The 24,916-nt window shown below is 44.3% G+C and overlaps 1 protein-coding gene across 2 annotated transcripts in view; it reads right to left on the bottom strand.

The window, feature by feature from the left end:
* Positions 1–14,557: 14,557 nt before the first annotated feature.
* Positions 14,558–24,916, bottom strand: part of LOC100771018 (carboxyl-terminal PDZ ligand of neuronal nitric oxide synthase protein) — a 293,706-nt gene continuing 283,347 nt past the window's right edge. For both annotated transcript variants that reach the window (XM_027417062.1, XM_027417063.1), the window contains exons 11-12: positions 18,970–19,297; positions 14,558–18,082 (exon numbers count right to left, since the gene is read on the bottom strand). In XM_027417062.1, the coding sequence (XP_027272863.1) occupies positions 17,587–18,082; positions 18,970–19,297 (824 nt within the window). In that variant the 3' untranslated portion in view covers positions 14,558–17,586. The remainder of the gene's footprint in view (positions 18,083–18,969; positions 19,298–24,916) is intronic.

Here is a 24,916-nt window from a genome sequence, read left to right as displayed (position 1 = left end):
TCTTCGGGTCTGTCCATGTTTTCTTGTGTGAGAATGCTGGAAGTTCATTGTTCTAATTCCATTGCGCATGTGTACCAATGTGTGGCTGTTTTAAAGATGTTCTCGCATGGGTGGTTCCATTCCTGCCTGTGTTCTAAATGCCATCAGAGCATGCCCTCCCTGCACATAGGAGTTATGGACTGCAAGCATTTTTCTGAAGGGTTGGATGAGCTGACTTTAAGGCCTCTTGAGTTTTTCTGCTAGTTCAAAAGGTTAAACTAAAGCTGGACATGTATCTCAATGGTAAAGCACTTGCTTAGCATGTACAAGGCCTTGGTTCAATCACCAGCATATAGAAAAGAAAAAGGGAGGGAGGGAGAGAGGGAGGCAGAGATGAAGGAGGCTAATTAAGGCCTGGTTAGAAGCCAAGTGTGACAATATACATCTGAAACCCTAACCACTTGGGGGATTGAGAATTTGAGGTCAGCCTGGGCTGCACAGTGAATGAAAACGATGACGTGGTTGCTCCAAGGTAATGGTTAAGGAGAAAGTTTTATTGTAGATATGAGGGAGAGAACAGCCAGAGTCATCTGGAAGGGTCCAGGCTGAACTGGGCCAGCAGACTGAATGGACCATGGAGGAGTAAGGAGCAAAAGGGGAAGAGAATAGAGAGAAACAGAGAACATGAGAACTAAGAGACTAGGGAGGAGCCAGGAACCGAGAGAGCCGTAGCCACACGGTTGAGTTTACACAGGAAAGAGAAGCTGGGAGAGAAGGAGCCCCGGAAGTGTTGGGAGGCACCACAACTACTGAAGGAAACATTCCCCCTGGTTTCTTTGGGACCTGACACACAGTAAGATCCCTTCTCAAAAATAGTAAAGAAGCATCCCAGTTAGTGCAGAGTGGACACGTTCTGTGACTTTTATTTTCAAACTGTAGTGCCTTTTATTTTGAAGAGAGGAACTCCAGACTTCCATATAACATAACTGATTTTGTCACTAGAGTCCCCAAATGTGCATAACTGTGAATTGGATCCAGGAATCCCTTCACTACTATCAAGCAGAGAGGCAGCAAAACTTCAGCCATGTTCAGAGAGCTGAGGGGAGAACTCCTGCATGCATCTTCGGTAAAAGACACAAGAAGCAAGCCTGCTCCCTGAGATTCAGTTCCTGGTCTTTCATTCCACGGGACCAACAAGCATGCTTCAGTCCCCAGAGTCTGCAGAAATCCTTGGCTAGGAAATATATTCTATGAATATAAATATATGAATATATAGCCTATAAATATATGTGAATATATATATAGATAGATATGTAAATGAATGGATAGGGCTATACACAGATTCCCTCATTTTAGATAGCCAAGATTTGACAGAGCTTTATACATTACTCTGTAGCCCAATTGGAATTTGAACTCTTGGAAATCCTCCTGCCTCAGATCCCAAGTGCTAAGATACAGCCACATGCCACCACCTAAAAGCAATCTCCCTTTCTTTTCCCATGTGGAGAGTTTGAGTGATGTTTGATGTTTGATTCCAGTGACTTTTGGTACACCTTCCAGACAACTAAAGCCATGCTTCACACCTGATGTTGACCTCATGCTGTGAATCCCTGATATTTTTGAAAGATGTTGAATAGGTCGTAGGATGAACAAATGACAATTTTGAGCATGTGTCACTGGAAGAGTATTGCTCATTATTAATATTATTAATATAATTCTATTTAAAGTATATAATTACAATTATAATATAATAACACATCACGTGTGTTTGAAGTGCTGTTCTGTGAAGGTGTGGCTCTCTGAGTACAATGCCAAATCACAGAACTCAGACCAATGGTTGGGGGTTTGAGGAGAGCAGTTTTAGTCAAATGTAAGAAAGAAGGCTGGATTTCTAGAACTGTCCCATAGCCTAACAGTCTGTCCTGCATGATGGTCCAGGTGGAAGGTGATATATTTTCGAAGTGATCACTCCAATCTCTGGTGATCACAATGGGAAACTTCCTTCCGTCCTTTTCCTTCCTTCCTTCCTTCCTTCCTTCCTTTCTTTCTTTCTTTCTTTCTTTCTTTCTTTCTTTCTTCCTTTCTTCCCCTCCCCCCTCCCTCCCTCCCTTCTTTTCTTTTTTTATTTCCAAGACAAGTTTTCTCAGTGTAGCAGCTCTGGCTGTCCTGGAACTAACTCCGTAGGCCTGGCTGGCTTCAAACTCACAGAGATCCATCCACTTGTCTCTGCCTCCTAAGTGCTGGGATTAAAGGCGTGAATCCAGGCTTTCTCTTTCTTTTTGGTATTTAGGTATGGAAAGTTGAGTTTATCCATTCCTTAATTCTTAACTCACTATCAGCATTACTCTATAAAAATCCGTTATTTCATTTCATTTATTTTTATTCTTTCAATTCCAAATTTCCATCCTAACATTCACTTCCCTCCACACAGGAGCTACTTCTAGACTTTCGACAGAAGCATTGGATGTGGATGTAAAATATCCACACTGTGGATATTTTACTGTGGATAAGCACTGACTGTGGACAGGTGTCTCGGGCATTTCTGTACAATACAGTAGTATTCCTTCAACTCTGTTATTCCTTTGCTTCCTGAAATACTCTATGGTTCTATTCTGCACCTTTGAGTGTGCATCTTGGTCAGTGCCTTTATCTGACAGGTCATGTTCCATAGTGTGTGTCTGTCGCATTTAGCTCACCTGTTTCTCTAGAAGTAGGCATTAAAGTTGGTACCAGCTTCCCCTTCCGGCTCCCCAACCTCTCCTGAGCCCTACTCCTCTCCAAGGTCTCCATCACTCCAGGATCTCTCTGGGCCTGTGGCTGCAGAGAGTGGTCCCACCTGCATAGAGTGGACGCACCCAGACAGGAAGGACCTCCATGAGTCTGGAAATACCTCACTCTCCCTTCCCCCTCCGCCTTCCTGACCTCTCCTGAGTCCTACTCCTACCCAAGGTCCCCATCAACCCAGGATCTTTCTGGGCCTGCGGCAGCAGAGAGCAAACTCACCTGCATAGAGTGGACCCACCCAGACAGGAAGGACCTCCTTGAGTCTGGAAATACCTCACTATCCCTTCCCCCTCTGCCGCCCCAAACTCTCCTGAGTGAGGAGACTACCAGGAGAGTCAAGAACATCCATATCTGCAGACATTAAAGTCTTGGCCCACACACACCACCGGGTGACAAGAGGAGATAGAGAGACCCCACCTGCACCCACTGGAAGAAGAGATGGGAAGAAGGCAGAATAAGAACACACTCAACAGAAAGACCAACATGACACCACCAGACTCTAGGGTCTCCACACCAGCAAGATCTGAAAAGCACAACACAGAGGAAGAAGAAGAGACAGACCTAAAAATCTACTTCATGAAGATGTTCAAGACCCTTTAAAGAGGAAACAAGAAAATCTCTTCAAGAAATAGAAGAAAAAACAAACAAAAAATATTCAAATTAAAGTTAGTACCAACTTCTTGCTCCCACAAACAACATGGTGACGGTAGTATTGCATGAGTGTCCTAGGGAACTGTGAGGAGTTCTCTAGACCAAATGGGTGGATCAAAAAGTGTGCTCATATTTCTTATGTCACGAAGTCTATTATGCTGTTTTCCATATGCTTTGTGCTTTTCTGATTCTTGCTTAGGAAAAAGTCCTTCCCATTCCAAGGTCATGAAAAATGATGTTACATTTTCTTCTATTGATTTTTTTACTGTTACCCTTTACCTTTAGGGGTTAACAATACTGACAGGATTTCCACCTTTTCACTGACAAATATCCAGTGTCCAAAAAAAGCCTTCCACACATAGTAGATGCTCAATAAGTTTCTGTTGAATAAATGGTGAATTTAGGTGTAATCTTTGTATGTCATAAGAGATATGAAGCCAAGTATATTTTTCTTCAAATCTATTAAGCCAGTTTTCACATTTCACTAGTAGGAGCCCCCACCAGTTAGTAATTCATCTTAGTAATGGATCTGCTTAGTAATCCATGTCTCCATATTCTGATTTATCGCTCTTTCACTATATAATATCACAATAGTCTCCGTATTCTGGCTTTGTTATGTCTTACATCTTTGAATGTTGAAAGTGGCATGTTGCCTACTTTCTAGGATGAGTGCCCTCTCCTATTTTTTCAAAACTATCTTAAGCTATTCATGAATCTTCCAGTACATTTTATATGTTAACTTGCTCAAGATAGCATGGTAGAATTTTGAATGAAACTGCCATTGTCTTATAATTAGGAAAGAAATGGACTTCCTTGGGATATTTTCCTATACATAAATATGCTTCCTGCATTTGCCCAGTCATCTTTGGTGGTTTGTAAAGGAGTTCCTGTTGGGGATATTTGATCACACTTTGAACCCTTTTTTACATTTGCATTAATTAAATAAAATGAAGTTTAGGTCAGGAGGCTGAGTTAGTTAGTAACTAGATGACAGACAGTAATCATAGAGCCATCAGAGGGCATCTGGAAGACATGAAGAGATGCACTGAAAGTTGCAGGAAGGGGTTCTGAGGATGTGGCTTTTTTGTTTTGGTGGAGGAGAAGGATGTGTTTTTTGGGAGACACCAACTAGGAGTGAAGGTTTGCTAGTTGCTAATCAACCTCTCTGAGCTAGCAGGTTTTCAAACCAGCCTCTGAGTCTCAAGTTTTATTTATAAAAAGAACAATAGAGATTTAGCTACTGCTACCTTTAGCAGCAGCAGTAAAGCTGGGAAAAGAATTCCCTCCAGGGTGCTGCCAGAGATGCAAACTGCAGCGGCACAATTGCTGACTGAAACAGCAGCAGATTAAGATGCAGCTACTGAGCCAAAGAAAAATCTACAAGTTCCAAATTTTTACCATACAGGCTTTGTATATTCCATCAATAATTAATTAAGAATTGATTCTTTTTTCTTTTTCTTTCTTTCTCTTTCTCTTCTTCCTCCTCCTCCTTCTTCCTTTTTGTCTTTTCGAGACAGTTTCTCTGTGTAGCCTTGGCTGTCCTGGAAATTTGCTCTGTAGATCAGGCTGTCCTTGAACTCATAGAGATCCACCTGCTTCTGCCTCACAAGTGCTGGAATTAAAAAGCATGTACCACTACCACCTGGACAAGAATTAATTCTTAATTAATGCATTAATTCTTTCAGTTGCCATAAATTGTATCTTATATTTTATTGCTTTTCTACTAGTCTATAATGGTAGCAGAATACTTTCTCATTAGACCTACTAATTTGCCTTTTGTCTCTGGGCTTGTCCTGTGTAAATTCTTTTTTGGTGTTCTTAATAACATTTTGTTCTCTTGTCTTTTTTTTTTTAGGTTTATTTCATTGGCTAAGGCTTCTACTATACATTAAGCTCTAGTTATGATAATGGACACTCTTGTGTTAGGTGCAGTATTTGGAAGAACTGTGGCAGTTTGAATGAGAAAGGTTTCCATAGGTTCATATGTTTTAATTCTTGCTTCCCATTGGTGAAACTATTTGGGAAGGATTAGGAGGTGTGGCCTTTTTGGAGGAGATGTGTCACTAGGCTTTAAGGTTTCAAAAGACTTGTGCCATTCCCAGTGTGCTTGCTGTCTTCTAGTTTGTGGATCAGGATGTGAGCTCTTAGCTGTTCCCACCACCATGTTTTTGCTATGCCATCGTGGACCCAACCTTCCAAAATCGTAAGCCCATTTAAACACTATTAGAAGTTGCCTTGGCCATGCTGTTTTGTTACAGCAATAGAAATGTAAGACGGGAATGCTTTAAAACTCGCTCAATTTAAGCATATTGTTATAGGCTTTTAATAAATAGTTTTAATCAAGGCCATTTTAGGATTTTTACATGAAAAATTTTGAAGTCTATTGTGTTATTTTTCTGCATTTATTGATGTTGGCGAGTTCTTTTTATCTTCACTGCATTATAAAGTTTAGTCACTAGAATGAATGAAATAGCTGCTATACCATCCTTGCATTGCTTGACTTGATATATTTTAAATAAACTATTAAATTTAATTAGTTTATCTCTAAGGTTTTTACTTTAAAACCCATAGAACTGTATTTGCTACCTTTCTTGTTACTGGGAGGACAAAATAACTGGCAGAAGTAACATAAAGGGGAAAAGGAATACATTGGCTCATGACTCCAGAAGGTTAGTCTGTCACAACATGGAAGATGTGGCAACAGGAGTGTGTCACGGTGACTCTTCACACTCGGCAGATCAGCACACAGAGAAAATGGTTGCAGCTGTGCTGTAACCCTCAAAGCCTCCACCAGCCAGGCCCTACAGCCTCCCAGGACAGTTTACCAACTGGGGACCAGGTGCCCAAGCACATAAGCCTGGGGCTGGAGAGATAGATGGCTCAGTGGTTAAAGTCAATGACTACTCTTCCAGAGGACCTGGGTTCAATTCCAAGCACTCATACAACACCTTAGAACTGTATGTAACTCCAGTTCCCAGGGATTCAATACCTTCTTCTGGCCCATATGGGTGCCATGCATGCATGTGGTATGCAGACAGACATGTAGGCAAAACATCCACATAAAAATTATCTTATCTCGGAAGCTAAGCAGGGTCGGGCCTGGTTAATACTTGGATGGGAGACCCCACCTCTTAAAAACATAAAAAAAAAATTATCTTAAAAAAATAAGGCAAACCAACAAGACACATAAGCCCATGGGATTGTTTCAGATTCAAACCGTAATACAACAAAGTGAATTGAAGTCTTCCACCTTTTCCTATTTTTAAAAATAATTTTGGAAGTTCAGGATTAGCTGTTTCTTAAAACTTTCAGTGTTTTCTTAGCCAGGCAGTGGTGGCTATGACTTTAATCCCAGCACTCAGGAGACAGAGGCAGGTGGATGTCTATGAGTTCAAGAACAACATCCTCTACAGAGTGAGTTCCAGGACATCCAGAGCTACACCAACCCTGTCTCAAAAAAACCAAAACCAAAAACCAAAAACCCAAACCAAACCAAACCAAACCAAACCAAAACAAAAAACAGAAAAAACAAACAAGCAAACAAAAAAAAATCAAAATTTAGTATTTGAGTCTTTCTTTTCTCTCTTTCACCTTTTCAAGACAGGGTTTCTCTGTGTGGATTTTGAGCCTGTACTGAAACTCGCTCTGTAGACCAGTCTGGCTTTGAACTTACAGATCCCCTGCCTCTGCCTCCTGGGTGCTGGGATTAAAGGCGTGTGCCACAACCATCAGGCTAACAGAAGTCTTTTTATTACTAATTACTAATTATTGGTTTATTAAATTATTTTGCCAGTGTTGTCTCTTTGTTTTTGCAGTGATTTTTCCATTCTTCCCCCATAATGATTGACATTTCATTCTCATTGACATGATATCCTTTTTATTATTCTAATGCTCCTTTTGCAACTACAGACATACCTCCCTCATTATTCTATACTTTATTTCTATCTTTCTCTTTTATATTAATCAATTCTTAGTCCTTTCAAAACCCCAGTTTTGTTTTGTTGTTCTTTTTGCTTTTGCTACTGGTTTTAGATTGTTATTCTTTATTGACAAGTTTCCTCTCTATGGGAGCACCTAAATTGTCTTTGTTATTTGCTATTGTCTGATTTCCTTATTTATATATTTAATTTATTTATCTATCTTTCTATTCACTTATGTTTGTTTTGAGTCAGAGTCTTGTAGCTCTGGTTGGCCTGGTACTCATTATGTAGCCCAGGCTAGCCTCAGACTGGCAACTTAATTCTTTCTATTTACTCTCCTTCTGTTTTTCTTTCCGCCTCCTTTTCTGCTATTTATTGAGTAGATCAAGTTTATTTCTTTTCATCCGAAAGTGCTATTAGAGTGTTTTGGTTACACTTAACTCATTATGACTTATATTTCTGCTTTTCTCTACAATACGGTACATGTATGGATTGTTACAACTTAGAAAATTCTCATTTTCCGTATGACTATCACCAATTCCACATAGTTCTCTAGTAGTATCTAAAATGTAGCCCACTCATTTTGTATCCTTTATACAATAAACTTCAGAGCCAATTACCCATTCTTTTTTCTTGTGCCATCTCAAAGCACACAGTATCTTCTTGACTTTAATATTCTTGCTAATATTTTATTTTTATTAATAATTTATTTTATTCTTACTAATCCTTTTGTTTGCTGAAAAAGGATTCTTGTATCCTGGCAAATTTACAGTGCTCTCATTAAAGCTGATCTTTGAGCGGTGGAACCTTCTTTGGTCTTGAATGCTTTATAATGTCTTTTAGACTTTACACTTTTTTGACATTACGATAGTTGAACTAAATAGCAAATAGTAGATTAAAAGCTTACAATGTTTAGCAAAAATGCTAAGCCATTATCATCAGCCTCTTTAACTTTGTTCATGGCCATCTTACCGAGAAAACATGTGAACTGGATTCTCCTTCACAGCAAATTTTACCCTGGAAATTTAAAGAATGGTTTGTCTTTATGATCTTAAATTTCTAATTGTAAAGTGTTTTAAAAATATTCTTCCTCTCTGTTTTGTTTTTGTTTCAAATTCTAAATCATTTGATTCTCAGGATCTCAAACTTTTGGAGACCCTCAGTCTCTGTCAACAGGCCATTGTTACGTAGCTGAGGCTGCCCTGGAACTTTCTAGGTAGCTCAAGCTGGCCTCAAATTCCAGATTGCCTCATGCAGGCATTACAAGAGAACATGACCATCCCAGGTGCTGCACTTTTACTCAAAGATTTTCTTCCCTGTTACTTTCTCTCTCCATCTAAAAAGTCTAGTTAGGAAGTGTCATCACCTTTATTTCCCCCCCCCCAAATTTCTTATCTTATGTGAAAACAAACGAACTTAGCATAAATGCAAGCAACTCTAGGCAGAGGGCAGCATTTATTAATGCCATATTTGTCATGGAACGGATGAAATGCTGCAATCCTAAATCGATCCACAAGGGGTCAGCCAGCCATCAAGAAAACGAATGTCATGAGGAGTTTTGTTTTGTTTTGTTTGTCGTGTCAAGCACTGTTGAGTAACCATGGTAGCTGCAAAACCGGAACGATTTCTTTGGCAGGTATTTGCCAAGCAGAACTCAGCACTTAGTTAAATAACTCCAGGGTCGATAACCAGATAAGTGCCTAAGCACCCCTGCCTCTTGATTCCTGCCACTCTTCTGCAACTGGAAGCACTTGCATTTCAGAGTGGATCCTTACTAACGCCCTTAAGAATAAATGTTTTGGGGCTGGAGAGATGGCTCAGTAGTTGAGAGCACTGGCTGCTCTTCCAGAGGACCAGGTTCAATTCCCAGCAACCACATGGCAGCTCACAATTGCCTGTAACTCCTCTGTTGCAGGGCATCCAGCACCCTCACAGAGATATACGTGCAGGCAGAACAGCAATGCACATAAAATACAAATATTATTTTTTAAAGAATGAATGTTTTGGGGAGACTAACACTAGCTATGTTACTGACGGACATGGACTGTGATCTGAGATACCTAGAAAACAAGGATAAGGACTCTTACTGCAAAAGGTTACTGTGGGGATTGCCTAAGACTCCTTCCTGGCACTGTTTTAAAATGCAGTCTGCTGTTTCCTCCTCTGGAAAGTGAGGGGCAGAGGAGAGGGTCTCTAAATTCCCATTCTGAATGAATACCCAGCGTTCAGGGAAATTGCATTTAAAGTTGGAGAAGGTCAAACTAAAAAAAGATTTTTCGGGGCCATGACTAGTTCTCGAACTTGTTTAGTAGCTGGTGCGATGAAGCACACAGAGCTGTGGGTGGCAGGGAAGGGGAGCCATCCCCAGTCTGAAAATGTAGACCTTTGAGGCTCATTCTGCTTTTCATCAGTTGTAAGGTCCATGCCTCCCCACCCCCACACCCTGCCCTCTTGGTGCTGTTGAAATACCTCCTTTCAAGACATGAGAATTAATGGGCTCATGTGTGTGGCTTTTGCAGAACATAGTAAAAGACTATGTGTCTGAAAAACGGGCTTACTAAGATTGCCTGTTTAGTGTTTCTGAGAAAAGCAAACCAGATAATGTGTGCAAACTGATAAGGATAATAGCCGGACTACACAGAAGCTTTGGCGAATACCATTAGGCTCCCATGAATGCCTAGAGTGGCAAAGGGGAGTATAAGAGCTCCGGGGTGCAAGCATCCATCTGGCATCAGCAGTGCTTAGCATTCCTGCATTAGACTGAGTATCAGCATAGTCCCCTATGCAGTGACTAACAAGGCCCAGAAAAGTTGCCCCAGACAGATGCACTGAGAAAGACAGCCTAAAGCTGCAGCATGGGTCTATTCTAAACCCAGGTAAGCTTGTCTATCTGCGCCACACAAAGCAAGTTACAAGTTTCTTGAGTTCAGTTCCCTTCAAGCACGTCTTTCCCAAGTCCCTGCAACCTGCCAGGTTCTGTGTGGGCACCGAGGAGTTATATATGAATGTGGAATGGCCCCTTGCCTCCAAGTGCTTAGAGACTTGCAGACACAGAAGTCTGCACTGCTCTGCAAACCACACGGGGGACACATGATCAAAACTGTGGGGTCCTGTGGGAGAGTAGAGGCGGTGAGGTAGCATGTGTTGTGGTTTGACTGTAAATAATCCCTGTGCTTAAATACTTGGTCCTCAGCTGTTGGCACTATTTGGGAAGGTAAATCTCAGCTTGGCATGAACTATGCATGATTTCACATTCAAGGTGTAACAGGGTGGGGTCAGGGCAGGAAGCCTAGAGGAAGGGAAAAGCACCAGGGGAGATGAGAAGGATGAATTACCACAGCCTGAGCAGATCAGAGGAATGGCCAGTGTAAGGTTAGATGAGGCAGCTGTGGTGGTGAGTGCCTTATAACCCTTGGGAGGACAAAGCAGGAGAATTGCAAGTTCAAGCCTAGCCTAGGCTATGTAGTGAAGCCCCCTCTCAAAAAACAAAACAAAACAAAACAAAAAAACAAAAAACAAATCTAAAACAAAAGCAGAGAAGCAATTCTGGGCAATTAGTGTTCTGGGGTTCTGAGGCAGAGATGGAATAGTGGCAGATGAACTTGGAAGGGTGGGTAGGTTGGGGCTGGGCAAAGGATGATCTTCAGTACAGAGGATCATCTGACAGCCCACTCCTGGCTTCACAGCAAGGCCCCGGGCCTGGTCACAGTGTATACTACCCACAGTCGCTGACTGATAAGGGAGAGGCCTGGCCAAGGCCCCTGAGCCCACTTTTCAGTTGAGCTGCAATGCACACAATTACCTCCCATAGATATGGTTATTGACCGCATCTCTAAAAGATACAGCTCCAGGAAGGCTGATCAGAACAGAGTTTATCTGGAACCAGGAGGTGCCTGGGAAGGGCGATGCAAGACTGGGTACCATTGCAGGCACAGGGAACTCATCAAAGGTGCTTGGATCCTAAGCCCTTTACAGGGCTGATGGAATTTATTTCCCTCTGCCACAGATGTCCCTTTACTACCCTTCAGTGGCTGGGACAATCCCAAACCTCCTGGGGAGTTGTGATGTGAGTTGGCCCACAATGTGGGCTGAACAGTTGAATGTGCCCGACCATCACATTGAGCCAAGTAGAATTACATAAGAAGCACAAGCTTAGGACAGAGAAGGTGGCAAACAGAGGGACGTTTTAAGAAAGAAGGTAGCTAAGCAGATGGCTCTGAAAACAGCTCACTGTTGAAACAGTAAAAGGAGGGGAGGGAAAGCGACATTTGTTGGTGGGTTTTATTTGTAAGCCTTTTTCTTTTCCTCTAGCGAAGGAAAACACAAGCCACGTTTCCCGCGCCATGTAACCAACATAAACCTCAAGCAACTCCCACGAGAGAGAATGCAGTCTACTGTATTCGAGTTGGTCCTTAAATATTTCTTCAGGACCGTTTCCCTGTCTGTATTAATAGCCAAGTTTCCTGGGGGGTAGAGCTGCCCCAGGCTCTCTCGGACCGGGCTATTTATCATGGCAGCAGCTGGAGATAAGCTGGACACAAAGGCTTGTGTCTCAAGAGGGTTGGTCCCTAGATACGGAAGGTGGAGGAATTTTCTCATTAGTAGGAAGTCTGGGCTTTCATCATGCGCCCCTGGTGCAAATGGCAGCGGGGAGGAAGGCTCACTGGATGGCCAAAGACCTCCACAGGGCTTTCACTGGACAACTGGAAGTTTCCAAAATGAACTTTTCTTGGGAGATGAAAAGCAGATGTGCCACTTACACTTAGGGAAGAAATGAGTCTGCCCACAGGAGTTGTCTGCCCTTGTCCCTACTCCCAGGAGAGCCACAGTGGCGGGTGCTCCGCATGAGGTACTCTACACCTGGGAGGGCCTTGTGGGGAGCACTGCTGAGTGAAGCCTAAGGGATCCCCGAGGGCCAAAATCTCATAGATAATCATTCTGGCCAGGCTTGACTGGGAAACTCAGGTGTGGGATGGCAGGGACCGTGAAGAGAGAATGAAGACTACAAAGTTCCTCAGCATTCTCAGTATTCACATACCTCAGAGGGATTCCAAAATTGGTGGGGGAACTGACCAAGAAGGAATTCTCTGAGTTTGGGAGAGCATCTGGGGCTATTTAGAAGTGCTAATTCCATTACATTTGAATATCAGCTGGGGTTCCCCACCAGCATTTCACAGACCCTGGGAACAAAGTAGAGCTGTCAATGGCCTCCAGTAGACCATCAATGTCCCTTAACAGTTGCTGTAAACCCAGAGGAAATGGACATTCTTCCAGTCCTAAGTGGCCTGCTTTGGGTGGTTCTGCCATGCTCTAAGACATGTGATGGTATAACATCTACAGGGAAGGCATGGCACCCTCATCCAGTCAACAGAGAGGACCCTGTATCATTCACCTCCAGGTTCCAAATACAAATGCAACCTTTGTCCTTCTAGTTTCTAAACCAGTGGCTCAGCTTAGAAGACAGCATTAAAAAAGGGTCATGTGCACACCCACTTCTACATTCAAGTTTCCCTAAAAACTTTTTTCATAACCATTTCTGCGTACTTGACTATAGGCAAAACAAAACAAAACAAAAACAACCAAAACACCCAAACCAGAAACAGCTTTGCCCAGTGGTGGGAAAGAAGGGCATATAACAGGCACATTTCACACCTGAATTGATGACAGCAGCAGATCCCAAAGCCATCCAATGGGAGAGGTTGCCTAAAGAATGGTCACTGGAGCACACACTTAAAGAAAAATGTTGCTATTGTAAGCATTTTCAATGCATTTTCCCATGCATGGGATACCGCTGGGTTGGTTTTTGTGTTACTCAGGCTTTCTTGGAATAACATAGCTGTGCCCCACAGCAGGACAAGCAAGCTAGCTTAGAAAGCCCAGTTTCTCTTCTTTGCCACCTCTGGGAAAACTCAATGCGATGCAGAAAAGGTCAGAGCCTTCACCTCATGTAGAGATAGATGCTCCTGACACAGAACCAGGGAGCCTCTGCATTCTGGACTATAGACTCCAAACCCAGGTTTAGTCATGGCAGAGAATGAAAGGTCTAGACAGAAGGGCCCCCATCTTCTCCCTCTGGCAATATGAATAGCTTGTGTGAACACAATGGAAGCCCCTGTCCCTCCCTTCCTGTTTCCTCTCTATATTCCTCCCTTTGAGGAAGTCAAAGGCTTGACTGACTCTCTAGAGTAATGGTTCCCAACCTTCCTAGTGTTGTGACACCTTTAATACAGTACCTCTTGATGTGGCGACTCCAACCATAAAATTATTATTATTATTATATTTTTGGTTTTTCGAGACAGGTTTTCCCTGTGTAGCTTTGGAGCCTATCCTGGCACTCACTCTGGAGACCAGGCTGGACTCGAACTCACAGAGACCTGCCTACCTCTGCCTCCTGAGTGCTGGGATTAAAGGCATGTGCCACTAACACCCGGCTCCATAAAATTATTTTCATTGCTACTTCATAACTGTAATTTTCTACTGTTATGAATCATAATATAAATATCCATGTTTTCTGACAGTCTTAGGTGACCCCTTGTGAAATGGTCATTTAACCCCAAAGAGTCATGGCCCACAGGTTATGCTGTTCTATAGCATAACTCCTCTGGACCCTGAAATCCAATACCAGTAAAGGTAAAGGGACTCCACACCAACTCTTGTTCATTGACATCAGCAAATGACATCAAGGGCCGTCCCAGTCCAAGCAGCCATGGGAGAACAATTTCCACAAAGTTAACAGCTTTGAGTATTTTTCTGCTAGCCACTCCCTGTAAGGGAGCTGCTCTGGTCCATGAGGGAAGAGTGTACAAGCCCATGCTGCTCTATTCCTTTGGGATGGAAGCAGGCTGTGGAACCAAGGGTAAGATCTTCAAGGATTCAATGGGCTTTTGTGTGGTCTTACAGCTTCCCCTCAGGGAAGACTGGACATGTACACAACACGTTGATGGTCCAGAAACAGTCATAGGTGGAAACCCTCACAGCAGTCAGCCAATCAGTGGCATAAAAGACGGCCCATCCTAATTCATCCTCATTAGTCTAAGAGTCTCAAGTTGGAGGTTTGTTTACAGTAGTCCTCTTCATCATCCCTTCCAGCTCTCTCATTCCTCAGTCTTGCAGGTCAGCAAAGCAAAAATGTCATGGCTATGCACCTACCCAGGAAGCCTCCAGGAGCCCAGGACTCCAGAATTTTCCACCAGTCAGGAGGAAAAAAAAAAAAAAAGACAAGCCAGAAAAACACATTATCATTTTATTATGCAATTTCTTTCTACAAGAAAAATCTCTAAAAATATAAATATGAGCTCTCTAAAAAATACTCAGAATAGAACTATAATCTTGTTCTTCCAAACAGGGATAAAACTTGTTCTGTAAAAGATGATGGGTTAAAAACATGTCTTCATATCTCCCAGATACAGAATATTCACAGGTACATTTCTAGAGAGAAGTGTGGGCTGGGACAGGGGAGGAGATGCCCTCTTTCCAGGCTTCTGGAAGCTTATTTTGTGATCTATCAGGGTAAAGCTATGGGCTGAACAGCCCATACAATGAATCTGGAAAGAAGTGGGGGAGACAAAAGCTCCAAGGCCCTAGCTTCTTCAAACATAGAAGTTAGATCCTTCATTCCTCCCCATTAGCCTGTCCCCCTCCCACCCCATGCAGATCAAACTACCCCAGGACTAAGCCCCAGAGGATCTTGGTTCATTGTGAAGGCTGCCATGCTAGTCCAGACTGCTGAGATGGTCTTTGAGTCTGTTGGGGCACTAGACGGAAGAACTGATGTAAGTCAAAGCTCTCAAGAGGATTTGTTCCTGCTGGTCCCTGGGAAGCACTTAGCCCCTAGCACCAGGCAATATCTGCAGCATCTAAGACAAGGCTCAGTCTCAGAGGACCTCCTGAGGTAGCAGCATCACTTCTGTAGTAGGGAGATGGCCAAGACCCTAGGAGTTGGTGTTGGCATCCATGGCACCCAATTCAACATCATGCCCAAGTCTAAAGTACTCAGAAGTTTCCTTGTCAGGGGTCCTGGGACAATATGGTGGGATCTTTTGGCTAATCCTGGGCCTGAGGACCAGGATTCTAGCAGTATCCTGGGTGCTTAAGCAAGCCAAGCTTCATTCTGTTGGTCTTAGGCAACCATATCACTTAGGCACCCTTGGGAAGGAGCAGCCCCAGAGGGCAGCCACTGACTGAGCATCCCATTGGAGGAGCAGACCACGATTCTGGTATGCAGCACTCAGATTACACTGAACATGTGCTCTCGTGCACGCCTAGACTTTCCACCCCCACAGCCTGAACTCTCTGTTTTGGGTAGTATTACAAATCACTCTGGGAAAAATTCATAGATCCTCAGATGCTAGCCCTAAGGACTTCTCTAACTTCAGATGTCACATCCTTGGGATGTTCCTGGAGCAAGGCACGTGTGCTACATATGTGCTAACAGTCCTGTGTACTCTACCAGGATCCTCAGATGCCTGGCTGCATGTATTCTCATCTGAGAGGAAGAGACAGGACTATGCAGGAAGCATGGCATGAGCTCTTGCATTCCTGGCAATGGAAGATGGGGCAAGAGAAGAGGGTTGGAGGGCAGAGATGGTGGAAGCCATACAGCTGCTTAAGCAAGGATATGAGAGGGAAACCTCCTCCCAGGGATCCTGCTGAAGCCTCCTATTCCGGTTCTGCAGGAGTTAGCGCAGATGTCTGCTGGGTGGGAGGAGGGAAGCACGTTGGTGATGTTGAACAGACAAGTGAGACCTGTGTGCCCTAGTCTCACAGATGGGAAGTCAAGCAAGCAGAAAAGGGAGGACCACAGGAAGTAGAGCAGATGACTGCTACACGGCCTGCTCTGGCTGGATGCACCATCCCCAGCCTCCTTGTGGGGCATTGACCTCCTTGTTCGAGAATAGGGATGTCCTCTTCTGACTACAAAGATCCTTGTGGCCAGGATCACTACAGAGTCTCCTGGTCACAGGAAGACAACATGATAGGGCCCCTGGAGGGAGAAAGGAACACAAAGCGAGTTAACCTGGAAGGCAGGAGCTGGCCAAGGGTTGACAAGCCTTGTTGGTTCCTTACACAGATCCGGACAGCAGAGGCAGAGGAAGATCACTGTTATGCAGATAAAGCACAGAGGCTCGGGGTATCTCTGGGCAGGCCTGGGGCTGCAGGGAATTCAGGCAACCTCAGCACAAACACAAAGAAGTGCTCTCACTTACTGACAACTGCTTTGCCTCCACAGTCCTCATCACATTCCAGTCTCTCACATGCTACACCCTGGCTCTCATACATACTGTTCCCAGGCCCCCAGCACTGCCTAATTCTTGGTGTGGAGTGGCCTGAGAAGCTGCTCTGATTCTCAGCGATGCCCTTCTCAGTCCCTACTTTACTCTTCTCTATGATCTCTGCTCCTGTAGGACTATTCCATGTTCCCGAGCTCTCTCTTGAACATCAGAACACTCTCTGCTGCTTCGGCAGGGGCCTGCCTGCCCCTGTCTTTACACACACAGCAAGGAACCCCAGCACAACTGCCCATACCATTGTCCTAAGTGCCTGTCCAGAGACATAGGGGTGCATCTAACTGATGGGAAAACCTTGGGAACCCTGGTGACAAGGTTCAACCATTGAGGAAGCCCTCAAGGTCCCAAGACTCAGAAGAACTTCTGCTGGCCCTAACCCAGAAACAGAGGAAAGGTGGTGGCTAGAGGTCCACACGGCCTAGAAGCTGAAGGAACTATGGGGAGGTTGTGTCAGAGTGTAGCTTTCCAGGCACGATCCCATCATCAAGCCAAACCTACCACTCTTCCCTAGCTGTATTTCCTTCAAGGCAGGGAGTCCTTGGACCACTATGGAGGAAAGGGACAGAATCAGGGCTGGAGGATGGGGTGGCTGGATGAAAGAACAGATAGCATATGCATCTGATCAGACAGACAAAGAGAATTCCTGCCCGATCCATCCTCCTAGGCTGGTGGCCCTATAATTCAGTAGGAAGTTGGGACAAGCCTGATGGTGGATGAGTTCCAGCAGCAGCCAGAAGATCTTACAGAGAAGTAGGATCGGAGATGCCACCCGCATCCTTTTACCACTCTGCAGACTCCTTAACTGGGACAACATGTGACCATCTGGTCCTGCAACGCCTCAGATAGAGTGGGCTCTGCTGTGCCTTCCACAAAGGAAGATGAGGGCATGGCAGAGTTGGGACAAAGAACCTGTGTGCAGTGAAGGACAAAGTGAAGAGTGTGTTCAGCAGGGAAGGCAAGACACACTACTCAAAGGACAGCAGGTCTGGGTGAAGGCCCTCATTGTCAAGGCTGGAGGTCCGTGCCCGTGGAGGTGGGCTGATGCTCTCCCAGGACTCAGCCAGGCTGATGGGGCTCAAGCTGAGTTTGAGGCCATTCCTCGCAATGGGGTCAGGGGAGGAGGCTTTTCTGCACTCAGTCGCCTTTAGCTTGGATTCCTCCTGGCTGTTCCTGTGTATTAGGTCAGGCACCAACAGGGACTCCTCACCATTGGCCAGAGCCTCTCCCTTGTCTCGCATTTCAATGGTGGACTCTGGTCGTGAATTATCTGCAGAGACAGGCTGAGCAGTGGGTGGAGAGTCCTGGGCCTGCCCAGGTGACAATTCTGTCCCATATTCTAGACTGCTTAGGACAGGCTGTGATGAAATCAGCATGTCCTGGGTGGTCTTCAGTGCCCGAGGGGTTCGCTTCCGGGTTATGGGAGGTGGAGGATCCAGCAGAGGGAAGGCTTCTTGGACCGACCTGCAAGACCACGACAATAAACGTTCAGGCTTTATGACAGTGAGACAGCAGTCTATACGCATTGTCCATTCTCTACTCCAGCTGCTCCTTCAGCTTGTCCCCCCCACCGCTACCCCCAGTGAGTGCTTCTTCTGCTGAGAGTTCATTCTGGGTTTAGGGTGTAGACCTCAGCGACTTCAGCACAAGCAGCCAAAGGGCTGTTCCCTCCTCATTCAGTGCTCAGAGTGGCACAAAGTGATGCCTCTGGGAGGTTGGAGAAAGATCCCGGTCGTCTTAGAGCCCAAGTCCTGGGCCCCATTAGAGGGCACATGAGCTCTTGGCACAGGTGTTGGAGTCAAGGCCCAGAAAGGAGCTGTTGGATGGAGACAGAAGTAGCTGTAGCAGGTCTCTCCCTTTCTACCAGGCACTCAGTCCACAGCAGCAGTTCTCAGGAATGGCTGGCATCAGAACCCATGAGAGGAGTTTCAGTGACACCAGGGTTCGAATGCAGTTCCAAATACTAACAGAGAGGCACAGCTACCTCTCTGAACTTGGGTCATTTGCAAAGGAAACTATATCTAAACCGGGCATGGTGGCTCACACCTGTCATCCCAGGAAAGCCAAGACAGGACAATAGCTATGACTTTGAGGTCAGCTTGCTTGGGCTGGAGAGAGAGATCTAGGCTAGGCTGAGTTACAGTGTGAAACAGAGTTAAGGACACAACACCCAGGCAGGAAGAGCGTCTCTGGTTATGGAGGCTGACGTGGGCTCTCATGAACACAGGTCTATCTCGGCTTTTCTTGACTTGCTCATCCCTTCCTTGGGTCTGTTCTCTCCTGAGCATGCTGTGGTCTGTCCGTGTTCCTACCTTTTCAAGTGGGATAGTGGGTAGGAGAGGAGGACTCACCTGTCATCCTCCAGCCAGGCTCCACAGGCAGCATCTTCCCCACCAGCCAGCTGGGCCCCAGCAGTCTTGTTAATCTCCATCACACCCACACTGCCCAGGCTTGAGGACTCCTTTCTTCGCAGGAGGTCATTGACCTTGGCTCCCATGGCTTTGCCCAGGTTCTTAAGGTGCTGGCTGCTGCCTACCCTCAGTCCTGGTCCCCCTGGCTCTGCAGAGCCAGGCGTGATGGAGCTCGGAGCCACAGATCTGGACAGGTGCGGGAAGGAACGGCTAGATTGGAGCTTTGGAGTGAGGGCTGTGTTCAAATTCTCAAACATGCTGTGGTCAACTATGAACAAAGAAAAGAGAGAGAGAGACATGTAAGTGGAGGGGAGTAGACCCTGGACTTCGTTATTCATCTTTCCTTGTTTTATAACACATTCAAAGCTTATCACGGCACAAAGCTTTGGAAGCGTCTAGTAAAGATGCTTTTAAACTTTCCAGGGTATTTCTTTTCTTTCCTTCCTTCCTCTTTCTTTCTTTCTTTCTTTCTTTCTTTCTTTCTTTCTTTCTTTCTTTCTTTCTCTTTCTTTTGTGACAGGACATGTGACCAAAAATTTCAGTTGTTCCCATCCTGGTTAATCAGTGACTGAGTTGGTCATAAAGTCAAGCATATTCCTTAAATCCAGTCTCCTTGACCTCTTTGTCCATGGGGTCATGAGGCCCTTTGAAGCAGAGAGAAAATGAGGATGAAACAATGAAGTGTGATATGTTTCCACTGCTGGGATCACATGCTGCAGCCTCTTCCTCAGGCATTGGGAACATGGCCTGTGGCAGGAATGGTGGACAAGGGTTCTGTGCTGGGAGCGCCCTACTGAAAGCCACATGTGTGATGCATTCTCTCCATGGAATATGAGCCAGCAGCTCCTAAGGTCTTCTGGAGTGGAACTTGGGAGAGTAGGTAAGCTTGTGGACACAGAGGCAGTCAGACAATCAAACCCAGGGCAGGACCTTGCTTCCAGGGAAGTACAAATGTCCTAGCAAACCCTTTCCCACTCAACCCCATGAGGACCTACTAAAGGAGCTCATTAGACTAGGGAGAGACTCAGAGTAATAACTGTAGGCCTGACATCACAACACTAGCTATTGATCATCTGGAATCAGAGCTCAGGCCTTCTAACCCAGAGTCTTGGGCTCTTTCCTAGAATAGCTATGGAAGATAGTCCTCTTGGGACCTTTATATGGCTTGAACGGTTGGCTTGAGGGTTAGCTTACTGGGTGGCAAACATTCCCAAGGCTGAGGCCACACTCTCTGTATCTTTGTGTACTTATATTCTCAATACCAGACTTGGGCTTGTTACACAGCAGGTACTCAATGAGTATCTAAAATGAACTACCCACATCCATTTCACTGGTGAAAAATTATGAAGGATAAGATGGTAGCCCTGAAGTCTGTTGTTGAAAAGGCTGGAGCTCCAGTCTCTGCGTTACGATGCTCACACTGAGTGCTGTATAATTTTATGTTGACTTGATACAGGCTAGAATCACCAGAGAGGAGGGTGTCTCAATAAGGAAAATGTCTCCATAAGGCAGGCTATAAACAAGCCTGTGGAGCATTTTCTCAAGTAGTGACTCATTGTGGGTGGTACCATGCCTGAGCTGGTGGTCCTGGGTTCTATTAAGAAAGCAGGCTGAGCAAGCTACAGGGAGTAAGTCAATAAGAAACACCCATTCATGGCCTCTGCAAGAATTCCTGACTCCAGGTTCCTGCCCTGCAAAAATTCCTGTTCAGACTTCCTTCAGTGATTGTCTATGGACGTGTAAAGCATGAGCTAAATAAACCTTTCCTCAACTTGCTTTTGGTCATAGTGTTTCATCACAGCAATAGTAACCCTAAACTAGGACACCTTAACACCTAGTCATTCATATGCTCTCCAAAAATTCATCCAAGTCATCAAAGGAGGCAGACTTGGAGCCTTAGTTGTCCATGGCCATTGTTCTAGCTTTGTTGTCTATTTGGACAAAGAGAGGTTGCATGTGGTCCCTGGGCTCTCATTGTCAATATGTCTGCTAAGGGTCTATCTATCTCAGTAAGCCTTTCCTAAGATCTCCTGAGGATAAGTCTTCAGATTCCATCTCATTTGTCCTGCATTGCTGAGTTCCAGGCCAGAGGGAATGCTTTGCTTTCTGTGATTTGAGTTGAGAAATCCCAATTGGATCAATCACGTAGCTAACTTGTATTCGAAGGGTCCCTGGGTTGCAGGGAGAAAGCCATGGAAAGAAGAGTGGAGTCACTCATAGACTTCCACAGTCTTTACCTCTGAGTAACCTTGACCTATGGGCACATTTTCTCATGGCTGGCAGCTCCTCAGGTCTTTTGGGGTAGAATTACTGTGTGGTAGGAAGGATAGGCCAAGGGATTTGGGACAAGTTCCAAGCTGCTTGGACTTCAGATGCTCACCTATCACACCGCCTACTCCACGGCTGCTCCTGACCGTTCTCTTACCACACTTTGGCAGAATTTGACTATCATGTCCCAAATCCTTTCATTTTATTTACTCAGGCACTCTGCAAACTAGCAGAGGTTATTTGGAAACTAATTCCACTATCCTCCTCTCCCCGAACCATTCAGAAAGGAATTGTATGCAATGCTCCAGAGGTGTGTTAGGAGCAGCAAGCTCTCCACTATTTCCTGGACCTCATATTTCGCTGGTGGTTTCTTTACATTGTCAGAGCAAGCATGGTCAAATTTGAAAGTGGAAACACTAAAACTGCCTGTCAATGTGATTTGTAAATCACGAGTGCCTATTACTTCCAAAGCACACCTTTAACAAACAATCTAGATGATGCCTCATTTGGATTTTCTGTACTTCTCTACTTTTCATAATATAGTTTGTGAAAGATTCTATATTCCTCAGCAATTCAAAGTGAGACTGGTATATGCTTTATCATTACCTGAATTTTCCTAGGAAATACACCTGGTTTATATAACAGATGGGAAAAACCCTGGAAAGGGGCCATTGAATCTTAGAGTGCTTTTATTATCCACAAGGCCTTGCATAACAATAAGCATTTAATAAATTACCTTAATTGAATGTGACTTTTATGTGAATTCTTAAAAAAAAAGATCCACATCTCAATGGTGGACTGACAGTATAAAGAAATCACTCGGTCTGTTTCCAGACTTGTGACTATAGTCTCGGAAACCACTCGAGCACTCTCTGTGGCAGTGGTTACAAGGGCCTCTGAGCTCAGGCTAGGAAACATTGTCTTCTCTGTAAAGCTGGTCTCTGCTGTCCCCACCATGAACCCCTTTCCTGCTAATGAGCCCCTCACACTCTGTCTCCTGTCCCAGGACTAGTCTTGGTGACTGAGAGAACAATGATGCTGGTAGGAAAGATGGCTGGATCCCAGCAGGGGAGCCTTCCCAACAGCACCCCATAACATGCAGGTACTCAAGCAGAGCGGGGAAGAGGGCATCTTACCTGTCCGAGAAAAGGGCTCGAAAAGCAGGTGGGGAACAAATGAGAGAAAGACACATTTATGTAGTGACCAATCACTGTCAGAGAGGTAGCTTCTGTTTGAGCCATCAGCAACAACAACAACATAACAAAATGCTATACCACACACCTTTTTAGCAAACCATGGAAAGACCAAGTTCTTACAAACTCTCCCATAGCTAAATCAAAATAGGGTCATGTTTTCAAAATAACAAGTCACTACTGCAGTCTTCCCAATTTCCCTCCCGACATTCTGGGGTCCCTTTGTTAGAATTCTATCTACCTAGTTGGTAATAAAAAGCACTTCTAAGTCCCTGGGACCTTGTGCATATAGTTCCCACCTGTGCTCCTTTCACATGTAATTTACTATATTGCATCCAGGAAGACATCCATTCATATACGTTCAGTCTAAAGGAACAGTATGGAAAAGTCAAATGGCAGAGGCTGCCCACTACGCTGGCAGCTGATGGAGAAGGGGATTCAAAATCATGTATACGGACTCCGAGACCCTGGTGACCCAAATGACATGACCAACAACCTTACAGCCACCAAAATGTTAGAGTTCAACTTACATTGTAAACATTCTAGCAGTCTAAACCAACCATGGGGAGAAACAGGAGGGAAATGAGGTCCCCCCATTCCTTCAAATGCCCAAGTAGCTGGGAATAAATGCTCAGACATGTTCTACAGGATAGCCATAGTTGGGAGTTTAGGGTGGGGACTGTTCTTTGCAACTAGTGTAAACACTTCACCATTTACACCCAAAGCATCTATATATCTAAGTTGGTGGGTTTTGATGATTCATAAGGGGCACTTAAATCTTCTCTTGCAAGGCTCACAATCACCTTCCATTCTTATTCTACATCCTACTAAGGTACCAGGTTGCTATATAGGAAAGGAAGGCAGAGAAACAAGGCAGTCCCAGAGTCCACAGTCTCATCAGCACACTGCCTTACAGCGAGCACAGTAGGACAGAGGAAGCCACTTGCCTAAAAGCACCAGCTATTAGAAACCATATCTGATCCCTAATCTTAGGAAATATAAGTTGAAGTGTTTTGATATAAAAGGATATAGGGTAACTTACCTCCAGATAGTTCAGTAAACAAAACACATTAAGGTCTGGGGATCGGGAATGTTGCTCACTGGTAGTGCTTTACCCAGCATGCAAAAAGTCTTGGGTTTCATCCCCAATCTACCTCTCTCTCTCTCTCTCTCTCTCTCTCTCTGTCTCTCTCTCTCTCTCTCTCACACACACACATACACAAACACACAACATATGATGACAGGTGGAGGTACTGATAACACAAATGGGATAAAATGTTAAAACAGGAAAATCTAGCTACACAGTATATGGATGTTTTTGTACTAACCTTAGGTTTTGCAAATTTTAGAAATTGAAATTATTTCCCAAAAGTGTATTTTAAAAACCCTGCTCTAAACAACACAACCTATAGAACAATACAACAAAAATATTGAGTGGTAGAGGCCAGGAAAATAAGGGAGAAGGGAGAAGAAAAGCAAGATGGCACTCCCAGAGGACACAGGGTCTCAGAGGTCAGAACACATGGGGATGTCAACACAGAAAAGACACTCCCCTAAAGAAAATACAAGACAAACAACACCACTGCTGTGGCTCTACAATATTCTTTCTTCTGGCTGGGCAGTCTCAGCCAAGAAAAAAAAATCCAGCTATTAGCCCCATCTGAAATACAGTTGGCAGAGACTCTCTTTCATTCTATGGGATACCTGTTCACTCCATCGATGGTTTCTTTTGCTATGCAGTGGCCTTTTAGCCTCACAGTTCCATCCTGGGGCTATTTCCTAAATCACTGGAGCTCTGCTGAGAAAGTTCTTGACTATAGCGAGAATCCTGAATTGTATTTCTTATGTTTTCTCTAGCAGTTCCAGCATTTCTGGTTGTAAATGTAAATAAAACAGGCCCCCTGTTTTATTAGCCTAACTGTCTGTGGAAATTACAATACTAGACAAGGCGACTCAACTCTGAAAGATTAAAAACCTGGTCATCTTTTTTTCATGCGCAGATTCTAGTTTGTGAGATATATATATATATATATATATATGTGTGAGTGTGTGTCTGTGTGTGTGTGTGTGTCTCTCTTTGTGTGTGTGTGTGTCTGTGTGTGTGTGTGTGTGTGTGTGTGTGTAAATGTGGGTAAAGGCAGACAAAATCTAGAAAAAAAAGACCCAGAAATAATAAAAAGCGATGCTAAGAAAAGTAGGGAAGGACACAAGGACATATAAATGAAAGGTTGTGGGGGTAAAGAGGTTAGAGGTGGGTAGAGAAGGGAGGAAAATATCCTAAATCACACTTTGTTAAAAAAAAATTCCACAATGATATAGCTAATCCTTTGTAGAACGATTACACATTTTAAATTAAACAGAAAACAAAAAGGTAGTTACATTTTCAAAAGGCACAAGTCTTGTCTACAAGAAAACTGCGTTCACCT

This window comes from Cricetulus griseus, chromosome 5, assembly GCF_003668045.3.
Source record: "Cricetulus griseus strain 17A/GY chromosome 5, alternate assembly CriGri-PICRH-1.0, whole genome shotgun sequence".
NCBI lineage: Eukaryota > Metazoa > Chordata > Mammalia > Rodentia > Cricetidae > Cricetulus > Cricetulus griseus.
The sequence above is the reverse complement of the archived record's forward strand: the minus strand, read 5'-3'. Positions and strand labels throughout refer to the sequence as shown.